This window comes from Bactrocera latifrons, unplaced genomic scaffold (assembly GCF_001853355.1).
Source record: "Bactrocera latifrons isolate USDA-ARS-PBARC rearing strain unplaced genomic scaffold, ASM185335v1 scaffold_385, whole genome shotgun sequence".
NCBI lineage: Eukaryota > Metazoa > Arthropoda > Insecta > Diptera > Tephritidae > Bactrocera > Bactrocera latifrons.
The window spans coordinates 219,380-238,125 of record NW_017537029.1 but is presented as its reverse complement, the minus strand read 5'-3'; the positions used below and the strand labels follow the sequence as shown (position 1 = coordinate 238,125).

Sequence of the window (18,746 nt, the reverse complement as noted above, 5' to 3'; positions counted from 1 at the left end):
TGGCAAGCTCTACATACTCATGCATTTCGGCCTCTCTCTTTTTCTGTCTGCAAATGTGTCTAGTTTCTCTCTTCAACCGTCGGTATGTATCCCATCCCGCACTTGCTGTGGTCGATCGTAACGTTGAGAGTCTGTGTTCTCTCCCTTAGTACACGGTAATCCTCGTCGTACTAGGTGTTCTTTTGCATTTTCCGAAAACCAATAATTTAGTATATTTAATTTAGAGTAGAAAATCGTTCGGCTATCTGTTGTGATTGCAGCTTCTCAACGTCGAATCTTCATTGTGTTTGTTGACGTGCTTTTTTTGCTGCACAGAAACGGGTGCGTATCTTGGCCAAAACTAAAAACCCTGGGCATAAATATTGTATACTGTCGCGGACATGTTTGTAATGTAACAATAATGGTTTGTAAGCAATAATACACAAACAAATACCCTTGGGACTTGATTTGCCCGTCCTTTGGTCCTTTGAATTTAGTAGTAACTACAGGTGCTGAATCGTCTATAGAAGTCGCCGGTGGTAAAAACTAATGAAGATAATCGGAAAAGGCTAAGCGTTAAAGGTGTAAATTTGACACGTTGGTCAGCTAGAGAAGAGGCATGTAAATGTTTGAAGGGATCCTGTTATCAAGTTCTTAAAACTTTAGAATCAGTCAAGGATGATTGTATGAAAAGCCTCTAAGCGACAAGAAGCGACTGGAATATTATTAAAAAATTCCAAAATCTGGAAACGGCAGTACTGGTTGTATGTATGTTTGTTTTTTTAGAGAAATTAAACAAAGGGGTTGTTAAAATGAGTTAAGAATAGTATTTATTATATTGTTTTTAAATGGTGTGTAATAAAAAATATTTATCAACTTTACACATACTTTAACTTTCATTAAAAAATGTATAAGAGATTTTCTTTGCTTAAAATTATGTTTCTTCAAAATTCTTTCCTATGACAATAATCAAGGATCTGACACGGTTCGATTGCCAAACTTTAGAGTGACTTTTTACTAAAAATATCGGCCAATATATGAGTTATCTCAGTGGAAATGAGAGCGTATTTTACTCATAACAGTGTATCTTTGTGCCTAAAATAGATAAAATTGGGCGATAGCTTGACCTAGCGCCCCCATACAACACTACCAAGATTTTCGAATTTCCGTCTGACTTTGTTCCATATGATTGGTTATTGCATATGAGGAATCTTAATGAAACCCTTGGAAATTTTTTTTTTTAGTATGTGGTGTGATAATAGTAAATAGATAAAATTTTGTCGATAGTACCCCAAATTCCCATATTTTACATATGTATAATGATTTCGTTTTTCTAACAATATTTATGCCGAATATGTCGGTCAGTATATGAGTCATATATAGTATGTATATATGTGACCTGGTCTACGAAAAGGGAGCTAACGTGCGAAAACTAGTTTTCTGGGAAATATCCGAATCAACTAAAAAGTGAAAATTGATTTTATGACACCTAAGCCCCCTTTCCGTAGACCAGGTCACATATGTATGTATAAAACAGTTTGGATTCCGATCCGTTAATCTGGAACCTATTTAGTGTAACGTTTAACAAGTTATTGCTCTGCATCAACAATATTGCATTGTTAGAGATTCCTTGTTTGGGGCCATCTCCCGTTCAGACCAAAGACTTTTCATCTCATGTAGTAAGAATATATGTGTATAAATGTATAAAGTTCTCTGTATTCTCATTTGCGTATGTAGATAAATATGTATATATAGGCACAATGAGCGTCAATGTACATACATATGAAGTTATATGTATGTATGTATATAATACAATTAAATTTACTCAGTTCCCAAACGACTGTTTAAAGACCATTTTATTGTTTAAATGTATTTTAGGATGGTTTTCCCTAAATGAATTTAGCTTCCTATGTACACGTGTTCGGAAGCACTTGAGCACTTGAAATTAAAGATTTGTTTTGATTGAGTTGCTCTAACCCTTAAAATTGGAAATACTCTAATAAACAAATGTATTTTTGAAAATTTCAGCCTAATTAACCAATGAATAAACACATTTGGAAACACTCTAACAAATTCGAAGCACATACGTGTGTATGTACATGTCTGTATATAAATTGGTTTATTTCGGCCTATGTAAACATAATTACCTGTGCCAATACACATATTGATTCCTATTTACTAGTATGTATCTATATCGACTTTAGGGGCTAAGAAATCTTTGACTCGTCCGAGAAATCGCATTAAACAAAATATCCCTATCCTACTCTTAGGGTACTAGCCTTAACTCGAATATTGACATACAAACTAAACCTATGATATTCCACTCAATCGTTCTCAAGTTTTTGATTTCAAAGAGGCGATATCTCTGCTATTTTTGTTTACAATGGAAAAATAACATGTTTCGAAAAAACATTGTGTCATGATTGGGACAAAATAGCTTTGATGCAGAGCAATAACTTTATTAGTTCTACGGAAAATCTGTACCAGCATATTTAACGGTTTACTACTGGTTTGCCAAATTTCATCGTCAGGTCACCCGTACAAATTACACTCTCCGTTAGGAAGAAAGAAGCAGTAACTCCACATGACATCGTTGCAAAAACTTCTGAAATGCTTTATAAGTGACCGAAAAATAAATATGTCTTCTTGAAATAAAACTATTTCTGACAAATGAAAACATTGTCTCCGCTTTGTTTTTTTCAAAATCCTATCAAACCCTTTAAGAATTAGTTTTTTTTTTTAATATATACATCATTAAACACCAGTGAATAATTGTTGATCGTTGAAGGTCGCCAGGTTTAAAACATTAAATTTGTTTTTCATAAAGAATTATTTTCATGAACTGTCTCGAATAATGTAACAATCAACAATCAATATTGCTGTGCGGGGGAACTGTCCCACAAAAGTAAAAAATTATACATTATTTCGACTGAGCCACAAATGTCATAAAAAATCAAAATCGTTTTCATCTTAAGTTTTTTAAATTTATTTCTTGCGCACAGACCGACTTGTAAAATAAACCAATGCTTACACAGGAAAAACATACATACTTTTTCATTAGCACTTTTGTCTGTATGTTTACGAAGGCAAATACGAGCCACATATGTGCAAACATTTTTAAAGAATCACTACTACCCCTTCAAAGTAATCCCCTCCCACAGCAAAACGAATTTTCCAGTCATCATAGCACTTGGAAAAATCCTCCGTCGTTATGGCCATCAGAGTCCTCTGCGATTCAGCTTTTATTATATCCTCATTTGAGTCAAAATGGTGTCCTCGGAGTGATTATGTGAATTTGCTGAATAGCTAGAAATTGCACGAAGGTAAATCAAGCGAATGCGGTGGTTGCGGCACGGTATTTGTTGAAAATATAACGAAATGAACACGAATAACCAATGCAATATGAGATGATGCATTATCACACTTCTTTGTTCAATAAATTCAGACATATTAAAAATCGGAGAATTCACTTTTAGAGGCTCACAAAACGACGCGTATCTCAAATACTAATGAATATTTTGACGTGAAATAGCATAGATGTCACTAACTGTACTATCAACTTACAGAAAAAAAAGCATGACCGTCATAGCAACATTGGTTGTAACACTCAAGACACGTAGAATGCATGCTGATCGTCACTTTAATGCAACTTTTTCAAATGCTACACAGATGTTGAAGTGGAAAAACCCGGAACATGTGATCGTCAGAGTCATCGAAATAATCACCCATCTGAAAGCTGTGAAGATTTTTACGGGTTTCTGCATCCAAGATTTAAAAACGCGGTTTTCCGATGAGGTTCTCTTTTGAAGTTCATTTAGAGTCAGGTGTTACCAAAATTTAACCAAAATTAAAAAAAAAAAAAAGGATTTAACTGTACTCATTGAATGCCTAATTTGAAGTTTTGGGAAAATCTTGCGCGGAAACAAAGAACTCTGCTCAAAGCAGAAGTAACGCTATTTCAACAACCATGGAAAAATGACAACGACAGCACAAGTGCTTTTTGCCTTAGAAAGCTTCAGCACTTTGCCAGCCGTAAATGCTAGCGCTAAACGATCCTTTTCTTCTTTGCACCGAATCAAGACTTGGCTCAGAACAACGATGCTCTAGAAAAGATTGAACGGCTTAGCACTCCTCAACATAAACTACGAAATTGCTGTGGAACCAGAATAAATAATAGAAAGATTTAGTAAAATAAGGTTAAACATTTCTTAAATCAGTTACAAAATCAAAAAATTGCCTCCCCCGCAAAATTCTACTCTGGATCCGCCCCTGGTTATTGGATTGTATGAACAACGAGTACTAAATTGGTTCAACGACTCTTCGTAGCATGCAGTATATACATACATACATATGTACATTACAGTATACATTCTTAGAAATATTAAACCTGTGCAACTTTTTTTGTTTCAAATAATACTAATGTTTTATCGAGCTATTTATGAATAAAAACATAATATTTTTCGTTTATGCATATTTTTTTATTTTTAACTGTTTTTGGGGTTACGATTCATAATAAAATAACCAAATTTATATAAAATAAATACATTATGATTTAAGTCACACTTAATCTAATTAAACAAAATTACACCAAACAGCATTTCAAGCAATAAAATTGTTCGGTTGAAATCACAAAACGTTCATTCACTCTTGATCAGGAATTAATTCGGAAGCCCAGACATCTTGAGGCCAACCAGTGCGTCCTTTATTTGAGCGTTGCATATTCTGTAGATGGATATAAGTACGTAAATTTCAAATTATTCTTGTAACTATGTAAATATTTATGTATGTATATGCAAATATATATGTATGTATATATAAGAACAAAGGCTGGTGTACTTAGCATAGTGAATTATAGCGTCGTTTCATTTTAAACTAAAATTACATTAATGTTGTTTACGACTATTTTCCTAAAAACGTTATTTTTTTTAAATCTTATAATTTCCTCATCAATAATCCTTATAATATTCAATTTAAAGGAGCCATAATGGAATGCAAAGGTTGTTGGTAGTTGCAGACCAGGTATAGCCTAGATGGTAGCTAATGTCGAACTATACATCCAAATAGTTTCTTTGATATCTCTGCAATTTGCCTGGTATCAAATTAATTATTTAATAATTTTTTTAAGACTAACATAATACTTGTAGCTTTTTAAAAGGTTATATTGTATAAGACCTATTATATAAGATTATTATTATATTTTAAGAGTGTTTACATTCAATATCACATAAATCATACATAAAGCATATTTATACCCTGAATAAGACACATTAAGTTTGCCACGAAGCTTGTAACATCCAGTAAAGAATGTTGGGGTCAGGACAAACATTTCCCCCCGCCCGACTCAAATCGCATTTCTTGTGAACAACTACCTAACCAAGGCCGGCATCCCAACCCTTCCTACAGCCCAGATATCGCCCCCACGGACTATCTTTTGTTTCCTTGCCTGAAAAGGTCGATGAAAGGTAAGCATTTTGAGACAATAGAGGGGATCCAAGCTGAACCTCGGCTCTCAAAGCTAACCTGGACTACTTATTTTGGTAAAAAACCTTTTTTTAACCAGAACTTAATTGACAGATGTCTGCTACCAGACATTGAGAAAACGGCCCTTAGATATATGTACATTAGAACTGCACCTGAGAAGGGTATTATATCGACATTTTTCCTTAAATTCTGTTTCGTATGATATTAAATTTCATTATTGATACTTTCTATGTTATTCATATAATATCATTTAAATTAATTAATTTTTAATGATATATAAATCGCACTCCTCGTGCTTTCTTAAGAAATGTGCCAAATATATATACCAACCCCTAACAAAACTATTYAATTCATCTCTTATGCAARGCTTATTTCCATCCATATGGAAAAAGTCATTTATAATGCCTTTGCATAAGAGTGGATTTAGGTCATCTATTGAAAACTATAGGGGAATAGCAAAGTTGTCTGCAATACCYAAACTWTTTGAAGCAATTATAACAGACGACATAACCTTCCGGATCTCTCCAATAATTTCTTGTTCTAAGCACGGTTTTCGTAAAGGGAAATCCACAATAACTAATTTGCTTGAATGTTTATCACATGTATCAACGGGCTTTAGGGAGAATAAGAATACTGATGTTATATACACAGATTTTAGTAAAGCCTTTGATAAAGTAAACCACTCAATTCTTTTGAATAAACTTGATCTCCTTGGTTTTCTACCAATATTTCTAAAATGGGTTGCTTCTTATCTTAGTAATAGAATTCAACAAGTCATATTTAACGATACTCTTTCCGACATAATCGATGTTCCTTCAGGTGTTCCTCAAGGTAGCCATCTTGGTCCAATTCTGTTCTTGTTATTTATTAATGACATATCATCTGTTGTTAAGTTTTCAAACGTTTATTATATGCTGACGATGTAAAACTTTTTAAATCATTCACCTCAAATAGTGAAAGATGTCAGTTGCAAACAGACTTAAATAACCTAGTTTCTTGGACAACCTTACGGTTGGAGCAAGTGTGCAGTTTTGTTGACTTGGGAGTAACTGTGGACCCCAAACTCAATTATAATCTTCACACATCTTCCATGATTTTTAAAGCTAATGGTGCTCTAAGTTTTGTTAAACGTTGGTCTAAAGAATTTAGAGATTCGCTTACCACGAAAATCTTTTTACATCTTTGGTGAGGACTATTTTAGAGTATGCTTCCGTGGTATGGAACCCTTGTTATCTAGTTCATTCTGAGAAAATAGAGTCCATTCAAAAACAATTTTTACTTTTTGCCTTAMATCATTTGCATTGGGATTCCAGTTTAAATCTTAACCCTTACATTAACCGTTTAAAACTTATAAATCTCCTTACACTCGCTAGTCGTAGGGAAATGCTTGGTATAATATTTCTTGTAAAACTCATCAATGCGTCAGTCTGTAGCCCATCTCTCTTGTCTGATATTAATTTTAACATTCCCGCTCGCTCTACCAGGCAGTTTAAACCTTTGCTTTTAAAATTTTCTAGAACAAATTTCGAGTTAAACGAATCATTCCGCCGTATATGTCACGATTTCAATTCTTATTCAAGCACATTTGATCTAACAGATTCTCTCTTGCCTTGTATGACTCGGCTAATTTCGCTCGTTCGCGGATTGCGCCCCGCGCGTCGGTTGGGCGGGAGGAGGGTAATCGTTGGGAATTATTATTATGTACATATGTACATATATGTACCATAGATTCCAATATCTAATTTAATTATGAACTTCGCTGTTCTCTTCCGTATTTGAAATCTAAGCACTTGAATACAGGGCTTTAATTGTGAAATGAAACCATTAAGCTCTTGAAAGTAATTTGGAATCTTCATACAAATAATGCATTAGATATCAATTCAAACGAGAAAAATCATCAATAACGGATATATACATTTACGAATACACACACATTAAAGTGATAACAATAAATTTTTTATTTTGGTTTTATTTTTTGTTTTTAATTTTGTGGGAGTGCACAATTGAGTTAACCGCAACACCCATTCTAAAATAACTTTATGTGTGGGTATGTATACAAATTCGAACGAAACACAGATGCACTTGTTACGTGCCCCTTTCACTTCGCCTTATTCCCATGAAGCAGCAATGCGGAACAGCATCTGCCGCTGACTGACAACAAGCCGGGCAAGTGTCAAGTGTGTGCGGCTTATCTATTTATGCTTTTACTGTAATGAAGCAGCAATTAATGTACCAGACATTCGCCGAATTTATGGACAAACCATGTATAGTATAAACATTAACTTCATAACTCCCCCAGAAATCAGTAACTACCCTTTGTCGACATTTAGTGAAGTGTTGTTATAAGCTAACTAAATTATTTGATATTAAAAATTAGTAGAACCGTTTTAAGGGGCGTAATTGTAATAAGTGTTTATTTTATATATATATATATGAATATAAATATTTACTTTTTGGCACCATTACACGTGTACAACATACGTTTCACATGTTCATTTGTGTACGAACACATAGGATTATGCAAAATATTTGCCGTTATAAGGTGTGGAAGCCGCGCCCAACTAAAACTATTGAATTTCGTGTAAGAATTTTACGAGATAAAGCCGGTTCTACTGACTTAAATTCGATTTTTTAAGAATACCCTAAACCATAAATGCCTTGTGTTGAATGTTGCATATAAAATCCATATTTTTTGCTATTTTATTTGTAAAAACTGGGAGAGCGCAATTTCACAAATATCTCTTGAGTCGAATTTTTCACCAACAAAATGGCTCGCCATAGAGAGATACAGGTAGTAATCACTTGGTGCCAGGTCAGGAATAAGGTGGATGCATAGGAATCACTTAACCAAGTTCAGGTAGCATCTAGCCATTCACAGTCTATGTGTGTGATCTTCCGTTGGCCGGTAGAACACAATTCCTCTTCTTTTGGACGAACCTGGTTGTTTTTGGGATTGGTTCCTTCAGAGGGCACAAACAGTTTCAGAGAGTGATCAATAAGTCTTCTTAACTGTTAAAATAAATATAAGGAGATGAAGAGTTCTTCCAACCTGGAAGAGATATATATACTATGATTTATTCTACCACTCTAGTGAGAGCTTATATTATTTTCATCAAAATTGTTCAATCGTTTCTATGAGAGGGCCCCCCTGGAATCGAATTCATAATTTGTATAATTTCACAGAAGGCGAATAATTGGTTCTGGAGATTAAATGACGCAAGTTTTAATATTTTACAAAAGGTATAAAAAAGATTTTCGTGTAAAGCAGAACAAAATGTTTGGTGATTTCAAATAGTTGGTTGATAAACAGCAGACTTTCTTTCGGGTGAGTTAATCATTTATAATTTTTTTTAGTCAATACCTGACTTTCCAAAGTTTCAAATGGAAACCTAAGAAAAGTCCACAAAACTATACATATGTAAATTTTCACTCAAAGCCACGTTTTCGTGTTATCAGACTTCAAAAGAATGTTCGCTGGATAACAAAAACTATCCGCTAAGAATGGTATTTAGAAATTGCAGGAACCCTATAATCGGTGTATTGTGCATAAAATTTTTTATAGCTTGACTTACTATGCTTTCACACTATCAATAAATCTTACCTTTATATCATGTTTTAGGTAAGATCTCTTGTCACTGGAACCTTTTCTGTGTAGTGGCCTTAAATCAGCGCTAAATCCTGTTTTCGGATCCTGATCTCCATCCAAAACTTCAACCAGGTACTTAATGTAAAGTATAGCTAATTTAAGCGTTTTAATCTTAAAATAAAAATAAATATGTATGTTAAAACGAATAATTTAGATTAATAGATTTTAAGGAGTATATATGATGCAGAAAAAACAATCATACCATATTAAACAGGCAATGACTATTTTTTATACTCTGAACAGGGTATATGATGTTTGCCACAAAGTTTGTAATATTCAGAAGCAAACATGGGAGGCCCTCTAAAGTATACCAATATGTAAATGACCAGTTCGACGAGCTGAGTCTGAGTTATATCTGCGATAACGATGAGTAATTTTGCTTACAACTTTTTTCACTTAAGAACAAGTTCCGTTATCTGTCATAGAAACCGATGATGAAAATATTTTAGAGATCGGATCACTAAAACATCTAACTGCCCTACAAACTGACCGATCAAAATCTATTTTCTGTATGAAAAACTTTTTTTATTTGACGAATCTTCCCGAAATTTTGCTCACATTATTGTCCAAGGAAATGTTACAATCACCGAAATTATTGTTTAGATTGGATCACTAAAACATGTAGCTGCCATACAAAGTTGGTTATCAAAATCATGATACATATAAGTATTTCGGTGCGGCCGAAGTTAACATTAAGAGAAACAAGTGTTAGTTACCAAATTTACAAAATTACTTTGTACATAATACGAAAAAGTAATCCTCCTATCAGAATATGCTATAAATTTTGCAATTGTCCTACGATACTACGACGTTTAGCCGTTCTGCAGAGAATATTGCTGCTGTTGCCGAGGATGTCATAGCAGCGCCGTCGACATCGACCAGACGACGTGCCACGCAAATGGGTATCAGTCGATGTAAAGTTTTGGTATATGCTTCGAAGATGTTTCCGTACAAAGTCCAGACGGTGCATCAGCTGTTATCTGCTGACCGCCAATCGCGTCTAACATACGCTCATGCCATCCTTAATCACCACCAAGAGGAAAATGCTTTTTCATCAAAAATAATCATGAGTGATGAGGGCCATTTTCATCTTATCGTGTACGTAAAAAAGCAAAATTTACGTTTCTGGGTCACTGAAAATCCGCGTTCAGCCCACGAAGAGCCATTGCACCCGCTCAAAGTCACTGTATGGTGTGCTGTTTTCGTTGGAGGAGTAATCGGACCTTTTTCTTCGAAAATGGACCAAACGATTACTGTTAGTGGTGAGCGCTACAGAGCAATGATCAACGAGTTCTTTTTGCCGTAATTTGATGAATTTAGGGTTGGAAAACATGTGGCTCCAACAGGACGGTTCAACGGCACACACTGCACGTGCCACAATCGATACGCTGAATAATGCATTTCCGGGCGCCTAATCTTCCGATTTGCACTGGCCAGCAAGATCACCTGATTTCACCGCTCCAGACTTCTTTTAGTGGGGCTTTTTGAAGTCAAGAATGTGAGGTCCTGTCGAGGGATGTTCTGGCCAAAATGATGGAAAATGCCATAAAAAGGGCTAAACTGACAATCAACTGTGGCGGCGGCCATTTACATGATATCATATTCTCCACTTGATTTAAAAAAAATTTAAAGACCAAATGAAAACAAGCTGATTCAAAGTTTCTAATTTTTTTAAAAAATTACAGCCAAGAAACATCGGTTAATTTTGCGCCATTTTTGTGTATTATAAATATTGTTTTTGTTGTGAAAACTAAACAGCCCTGCTGCTATGCAAAAATGTACATGCATATATCCAAAATGGTGAATTCTATGATAGGTACGAACTGGTTGAGTTCCCTAACATTTTTCCGTTTCCACTTTAAAACGTTTCCACTTTAAAACATACACACATATGAACATTTAGAATACAAGTAGATTGTATATTCTATAAACCTGCCAGTGGTGGATCCACAGGGGTTTTTGGGTATCAGAATCTCCTCGAAATCAATATAAAACATACATATGTATGTATATAGGAAGGAAAACCCCCATTCCTCCAGAAGGAAATTTAGGATCCGCCATTGAAACCTCCCTATGCACTTTCATGCTTTGAAATATACAAACGAGATCTACTTTAAGGTAAACAATTTTTGTTTGTGTATATATGTACTGTATGTACATACATATCCGTAGATATTAACAAAAGTGGTTTACCTCTTTCAAGTGATACATTAAGACGAATCTAGAGCTGTATTAATGCACTGCGTTGTAATTGCGAATACACTTAAATACATACATACAAGTATGTATGTACGCATATACGCATATTTGCACAATAAGTTTAATTCCATTGTTTTTTTTTGGTCCTCGAAGATATAGTAAGTACACTTATATGCGTATGTATTATAATTACCTTGGATAATTTCGTATCTGATGGTACATTGGGAATTTTTTCTCGTAAACATGTAAAAGCATTATTGATACTTTGTGTTCTTCTTCGTTCTTTCTTGTTGGCTGTATTTCTTTTCTTAATTATACGCACAGCAGGCACAGCAGCAACTTCTTTCGTTGAAGTGGGTGTGAGTAAAATCTCATGAAAGTCTTTTCCCGTTTCTTGAAATAAATTTTGGAATAAAGCAAATGTTAAGAAAAACAATTGTTAGTTTGTATACAATATCTATATGTAATGAGTAAAGTCAATAGTTTCCGGTACGAATAGAGAGACAAGAGACATTAACAAATGCTACACGAATACAATATAATTTTCTAAAAGTTTATTTACTAATATGGTTAAAGGGCATTTACATACTAAATTGTGGAACTGTGCTGGGAATTTACTAATCGCAATATATTTTTATTTTTTGTTTTTGTTTTTGCTTTAACATTATTTTAGCTGGCTTGAGATTGAGATAGCAGATGGCTATTCTCAATAAAAAGTGGGTCGCTTACGACAACGTCAAAGGAAAACGGTCGTGGTCAAATCACGGTGAGTCGGTGCAAATGCTAGCCAAGGCAGGATTAACGATCAGAAAGGTTTCGTTATTTGTTTGGCGAGATCGGCAAGGAAACCCCTTTTAACCTATGTATGTTGTGGCTAGAGTGTCCAAAGAAAGAAATTGCCAAAAGGCTTTGACTATTAGCCTAAGATAGAGAGGAATTGTGTTTCATCAGCACAGCGCTAGGTCATACACATCCAGGAGCTCCACGAGATTGGTTAGAAGTGTCTTTTTCATCTTCTGGATCTGCCACCAAGTGATTACTACCTGTTCCTGTCCTCACCAGAAGGTTGTGAAAATCGACTATTCCAATTTTTTGTCAGTAAGGTTTAAAATTTTTATGAGAATGACATTATGAAATGACCCTTAAAATATCAACAAGTTAACGAACAAATATGCAAAAATAATAAATCAGTCAGATTTGTAAAAAGACGAAAGGAATATTCTTCGAACAATAAAAATATAATTCAAATCAAAAGTAAAACAAGTAAGGAAGTAATAAATTCGGGTGCAACCTCACATTTTATACTCTTGCAACATGTAGAATCAAAGCCAAGCAAATACCTTAAGGTGCAAAACGACAACCAGAGGATCGGAATCCAAGCAATTTTATGTATACATTTATACATATAGTAAGACTTTTTAATTTAAATTTCGCGCGAAAACCCATTCGTCGTAGTATTGTTTTTTCTAGGTTCGCTAGACTGTCAGCGACATCTATATCAAAAGTCGCATAAAAATAATGTTTACAGTTAAGTATACGCTTGTGTTTCTGAATTACATAAAGTGTATACGGCGATTTTTAAGGTGAATGAAATTATGCGACAAAAAATTTCCGTTAAATTTTGTGCGTGGAATCAAATTTCTGGAGCCGAAACTTTTAGAATATTGGAAAATCCCTACGGTGATAATTGTTTGCGCGTGCAAGGGGTTTTTCATTAGTGCCAATTATGCAAAGAACTCGGCGACGACGAACCACATTCAAATAAAGGAATAGGAGCTTGAGAAGCGACGATTAATAGTCAGAGATCTTACTAGCATCGTTGGAATACCGGAAGGATCAATGAAAGCCATTTTGAAACATCATTTATTCCTAAGAAAAGTAAAAGTATGATTGGTTCCAAAATCACTCAATTTTGTCAAAAATAGCGTCAGGTTAACATCTGGGAAACAAGGCTTTCCGACTACTAGGATCTCATGAAACGTATTATTACTGACGATGAGTTTTGGATCTAGGTTTATTACCCAGAAACGGACGATTAAAGGTCATTGATTCTTCGTGATTATTTCGCCAAACTTTGAACCAATATCGTGCCGCAACCACCTTATTCGCCCGATTTTGCTTCGTGTGACTTCTGGCTATTCAGCCAGATCGTTTTGAGTCAATTGAAGACATTAAAAGTGAATCACTACGCGCAATGAAGGCTATTCCCAAATTGACTTTAACAACTATTTCAAGGATTGGAAAAAACGTTAGCACATGTACATTGGTGCCAAGGGGGATAATTTTGAGGGGACCACATAGGTTTTGAAGAATAAATTAAAAGTTTTAAAATTATGACCAAAGTCTTACCATTGGGGATTGAACAGTTTTTTTATCCCGATAAATATTTCTTGAATTGAACACTGGAAAGTGTGAGATTCAAATGAACTTTAAATTGTGTAATAAGTAAGTAGACGTGGTTGAGGTGCGATTTCACCAATTTAACAAAAAGGATAACCCCAAAATCTGCGCTACCATGGGATAAGCCTTCTTAATATCGCTTTTAAGGTCTTATAAAGCGTAGTGTGTGAAAGACTGAACCCCATCGTCAACAAACTGATTGGATCTTATCAGTGTGGCTCTAGACCTGGAAAATCTGCTATCTACCAAATTTAGCAAAATAGCCATAAAAGGAAGATCGACACACACTATCTCTCGTCGATTTTAAAGCTGCCTTCGTTAGCACGAAAAGAAACTACCTATATGTCGCTATGACTGAATTTGGTATCCCCGCCAAGCTAATACGGTTGTCCTTCAGGATTGGAAAGGACCTCTCCGAGCCGCTCGGCACCAAGCATGGCTTCAGCAAGGAGAATCAATCTATTGCTGTAGAAAACAATATAGCTGGTAGTGTAGGCCGCATTCGCGACTTGACTTCACTGTTGACAGTTATAACTTTGAAATCGTAGATAATTACGTCTATCTTGGAACCGGTATTAACACCAAAAACAATGTCAGCCTCGAAATCCAAAGTAAAATAACTTTTGCCCACAGGTGATACAGGTGATACAGGATGACTGAGGTGGCAATTCAGTAATAAAGTCCTGCTTTATGGTGTGGAGGCATGGTCTATGACATCATCTGATGAGTCGGCCTTAGGAGTGTTCGGCATAAAGGTTCTGCGGAAGATTTATGGTCCTTTACGAGCGAGTAAAGCGGTCGGTGGAACTATGAACTGTAGGAACTGTATGGCGACATTGACATATGTAGTTCAGCGAATCAAGAGACAGGGCTGTGGTGGAAGACCGGATGGAAGAGAACACTAAAGTTTAGAAGGTTTTCGAATCAGAACTCGCCGGTGGAAGAGGATGAGCTCCACTCTGTTGGAGAGATCAGGTGGAGAAGAACTGCACTAGACGATTTGGCACCAAATAATGAAAAGAAGAAATGACTGGCACGCTTTTGTTAACTCGGCTAATAACCTCGAGAGTGGAGTTTTTGCCAGTAAAGAAGAAAAAGATCTAATTTGAATATACAACTGTTTTAATTTTCCTATTTATAAAATTGAGCATGCTTAAAAAACTTAATTCAACACGTATCTACGATATATTAAATACATATATTATATTTTAAATTAACTATAAGCTAACTTAAGTTATTTCTTACCATCAAATTTGGGTGATGATTCAGAACAACATTGTGACGACCGATAAAATGAGTTGGAAGTTAAATTTGCTCCCGAACAAGCGTTTGTTATATAGCAGCCTGGATTGTTACTCGAGTCAGAGCAATATGAAGCACTCCATTGTTCTAAAAGCATTACAATAACGAATAAGTATAAAAGTCCAATATAACCCCGCACACTCCTCATATAACGGTACTGGAAAAACTATCAAAAGCCGTATAAATAAGTAACTAATTACGCCAAAGACAATGAAATCACATATCTTGAGACCCGCCCGACCTTTTTCGACCAAATTATTTCCTGACATTCCGATCACATTCCTATGTAACGAAAATGGGCGTATTACTCATATCACACAATTTTAACGTCTATTTAATTCTTTCACTTCCTAGCAACTATATAAATCAAGACGTAATTAATATTAGTTTGTCAAAAAAGTCTTGCGGTATTTTCGCTAGTTGGCGCTGAGAGCGCGTAGTTCTAGTTTTAACACGTGTTTGATTAATTGTCGCTTCTTTTAAGTCGTTCGTGAGTTATAGCGTCGCAAACATGGAGAAAAAGAACGAGAAAATACGGCATATTTTACAGTACTACTACGATAAAGGCAAAAATGCATCTCAAGCCGCTAATAAAATTTGTGCAGTTTATGGACCCGATACAGTTTCTATTTCCACCGCACAACGATGGTTTCAACGTTTTCGTTCTGGTGTAGAGGTGGTCGAAAATCCGCCACGCTACGGAAGGCCTGTCGTCGAAAATTGCGATAAAATCGCCGAACTGGTCGAAAGAGACCGGTCAAGAGCTGGGCATGAGTCATCAAAAAGAATTTTATGAACAATTGAACACTCAATAAAAATACCGCAAGACTTTTTTGACATTATTACGAGATAAAACTTTGCATGAATAATATTTTGAGGTATTTCAACTTATGACTAAAAATTGCCTAAATGGAACCAAAACTGTTCAAGCCTCTTGGTACTGAATATGTAGATCCAGTGCTTATAGTTAACTTTTTACCGAAAATATCGGTCAATGTGTGAATTATATATACATATATATTTTTTCAATTCATAATCCTTTCTGCGGTGAATCGGCTCAATACTCCCCTTAGCCCCCTTATACCTAATATAAAGATTTTCGAACTTCTGCTTGACTTTATACTGCTTATATCAGCCAATACGTGGTTCCTAATGGATATATTATACAGAGAAGGCATCAGATGGAATTCAAAATAGCGTTAGATTGGAAGAAGGCGTGGTCGTGAACCGATTTAACCCATATTTCGTGCATGTCATCAAGGTGGTAAGAAAATATTATGGACCGAATTTCATTGAAATCGATCGAGTAGTTCCTGAGATATGGTTTTTGGTCCATAAGTAGGCGACGCCACGCCCATTTTCAATTTTTAAAAAAATTCTGTCACCCTGATTACTTTGGTATATATAACCCTATATCTAACTCTTTTAGTTTTAGGACAAACAACCGTTATGTGAACAAAACTATAATACTCTCTTTAGCAACTTTGTTGCGAGAGTATAAAAATTATTCTATACAGGAACTATATTTTTATAGCATGCATATGTATGTCGATATGAAGCTTCAATGCTAAAGCATTTCATAACCAATGAATTTAAGAGATGTTTAGCAAGTTGAAGAACCGTTTCGGGTTCCGGAAAGTTGAACTAAATCAATTTAGTCAAAGCAGAACTGTGCGCGATTTATTTTAGTTTATTTTAATTTAGGTAACTGAAGAGTTTAAATATTTTATATATTTAATATATAATATCATATGCAATGAATCATCCGTGTTATAATTTCGTCAATTGAATAATAATTTATTTCGTATTTCCAGAAGAAGAATCATGTTTTAACTAGTCAACAAAACACATTAATCAATTTTTTTTTGCTTGAATAGGATATACAATTTTGCCGTGAAATTTATAACACCCAGAACAAAACATCGAAAATCGTCTACATGATTAGCTTAGTCGGCTCCGTCAGTATGTAAGCGTTTAGTTTTTGAGATATCGATCTGAAGTTTTGCAATACTACAATCACGAAATATATTGGTCAGATCGACCATTATAGCATATACTTATGTACTATCATACGAGCTGACCTATCAAAAATAAGTCTTTGTGTGGTTTTTTCTTGTTATTTTTATTAAAGCAACCATGCAAATATACACAAATAAGCAAACAAAATTATTTGTAGGACTTATACGGATATCTGTTGAATAATTGTTTAATATTTTTTGCGCAGTCCTTCAAAAGTTTAAACACTTTCACTTCACTCATATCGTTTTTTCAAATTTGCATTGTATACATACAACTTTACATACCTATTGTATGTATATAGTAAATAAATTATCAATAACAATAATTATTAATTGTAGATATTTATGTATATTTCAAATGCAATTATAAAAAAATAACCCTACATCTTAATTAACCATTATGACACCACGTACGTTCAATAATTGAAACATCGTTAAGCCGCAGATCGTTAAAATATAGATTCTCGTTATTGTAACAATTTGGTGAATCCCGACATATTTGTGAATCGTAACGCGCCATTATTTATTTATTTTCACTTAACACAAGTTTTATTTATATTTTTAGTAAAATTTTGCAAAATCAATTTTTACTATATTTTTGTTTGTTTTAAAAGTCCATCTTTGCGCTTATTTTTCGACCTTTGTGTTCAAACACTCTTAAACGAATGCAAAAACAATTGACTTCTAACGGCACGGTAAGGGAATTGTGCTGTAAATACTGTTTGGAATATAATTCCACAAGCAGCCAATCAGAGCTCTGCTATGGCTGCAGCTGAAATTGATTGGTTGATTTTAAGAGACTTATTGGTATATTTCATTTAAGGTGCGAATGAGTGTGTATTGTTAATTTCTTACTTCGCCTAGTGACGTTGCTGCGATGTTTGTAAGTAGTTCACAAATTATGAAATTTTTGTATTTGAATAGTCTGTTATTAAAAGGTGTAATATTTAAGTGCTGTTGAAGATTTTAAAATGAAAAATTTTGTAAAACGTTTCGGCATTTACTTCACTGATTACATCATTATAATTCTTATTTTATAATATTCCATGTTTCAATTGTTTAATGTTCGCATTTGCATATTTTAACAAAAACGAAAAATAGGTTTGATTTTGAAATGCTAGTAGCTGTTAGTTATCAGGAAGAAGAAGAATGCGAAAGTCACAAGTTACTCCCATAAAGAACAAAACAACTAAAAAGTAAAGAAACAAAAAACTAGCAAAAATTAATAATAAAATACCAATTTTTTTTTTTATCAATAAGATTATTATTTCCACAATTCGAAACTAATATTACAATGAACAAAATCAAAATAAATGTGTCATATGCATGTATATCGGTTGTTTATATGTACATATGTCTTCAAGAGCTGTTTCTTCACATGGCAGCAGTTAATTTCTGCTAACAAAAATTTTTCTGTTAGAAAGCAGCCCTCTCAGCTTTCTACACTCTAAATTTGTGCTCTCATGTGCCAATTTTTTTGGGTTAAGAATGAATCTTGTTATCTCTTGGTAAATAAACTCAGCTGATGAAGTATCAAACGCAAATTCAATACTGAAATTCCACATTTACATGCATTTGAAATATTATAATATATACAGTAGGTAGAAAAAGTAAGTTATCAAAGTGAAATATAAATAAGCAAAGTGAATAATATTTTAAATTTAATATTTTTTAAACGAAATATTTTTTTTTATTGATACCATATTTCAAAGCATCTAATT

At 34.3% G+C, this 18,746-nt stretch overlaps 1 protein-coding gene across 1 annotated transcript; it reads right to left on the bottom strand.

Annotated features, from left to right (window-relative positions):
* Positions 1–4,484: 4,484 nt before the first annotated feature.
* LOC108972196 (heart- and neural crest derivatives-expressed protein 2) lies at positions 4,485–17,672 on the bottom strand. Its single transcript, XM_018938712.1, has 5 exons — positions 17,440–17,672; positions 14,951–15,094; positions 11,499–11,698; positions 9,062–9,217; positions 4,485–4,701 (listed from the first exon to the last, which is right to left on the bottom strand). The coding sequence occupies exons 1-5, from the start codon at positions 17,543–17,545 to the stop codon at positions 4,621–4,623; spliced, it is 687 nt and encodes a 228-aa protein (XP_018794257.1). The 5' UTR covers positions 17,546–17,672; the 3' UTR covers positions 4,485–4,620.
* Between the last annotated feature and the right edge of the window lie 1,074 nt (positions 17,673–18,746).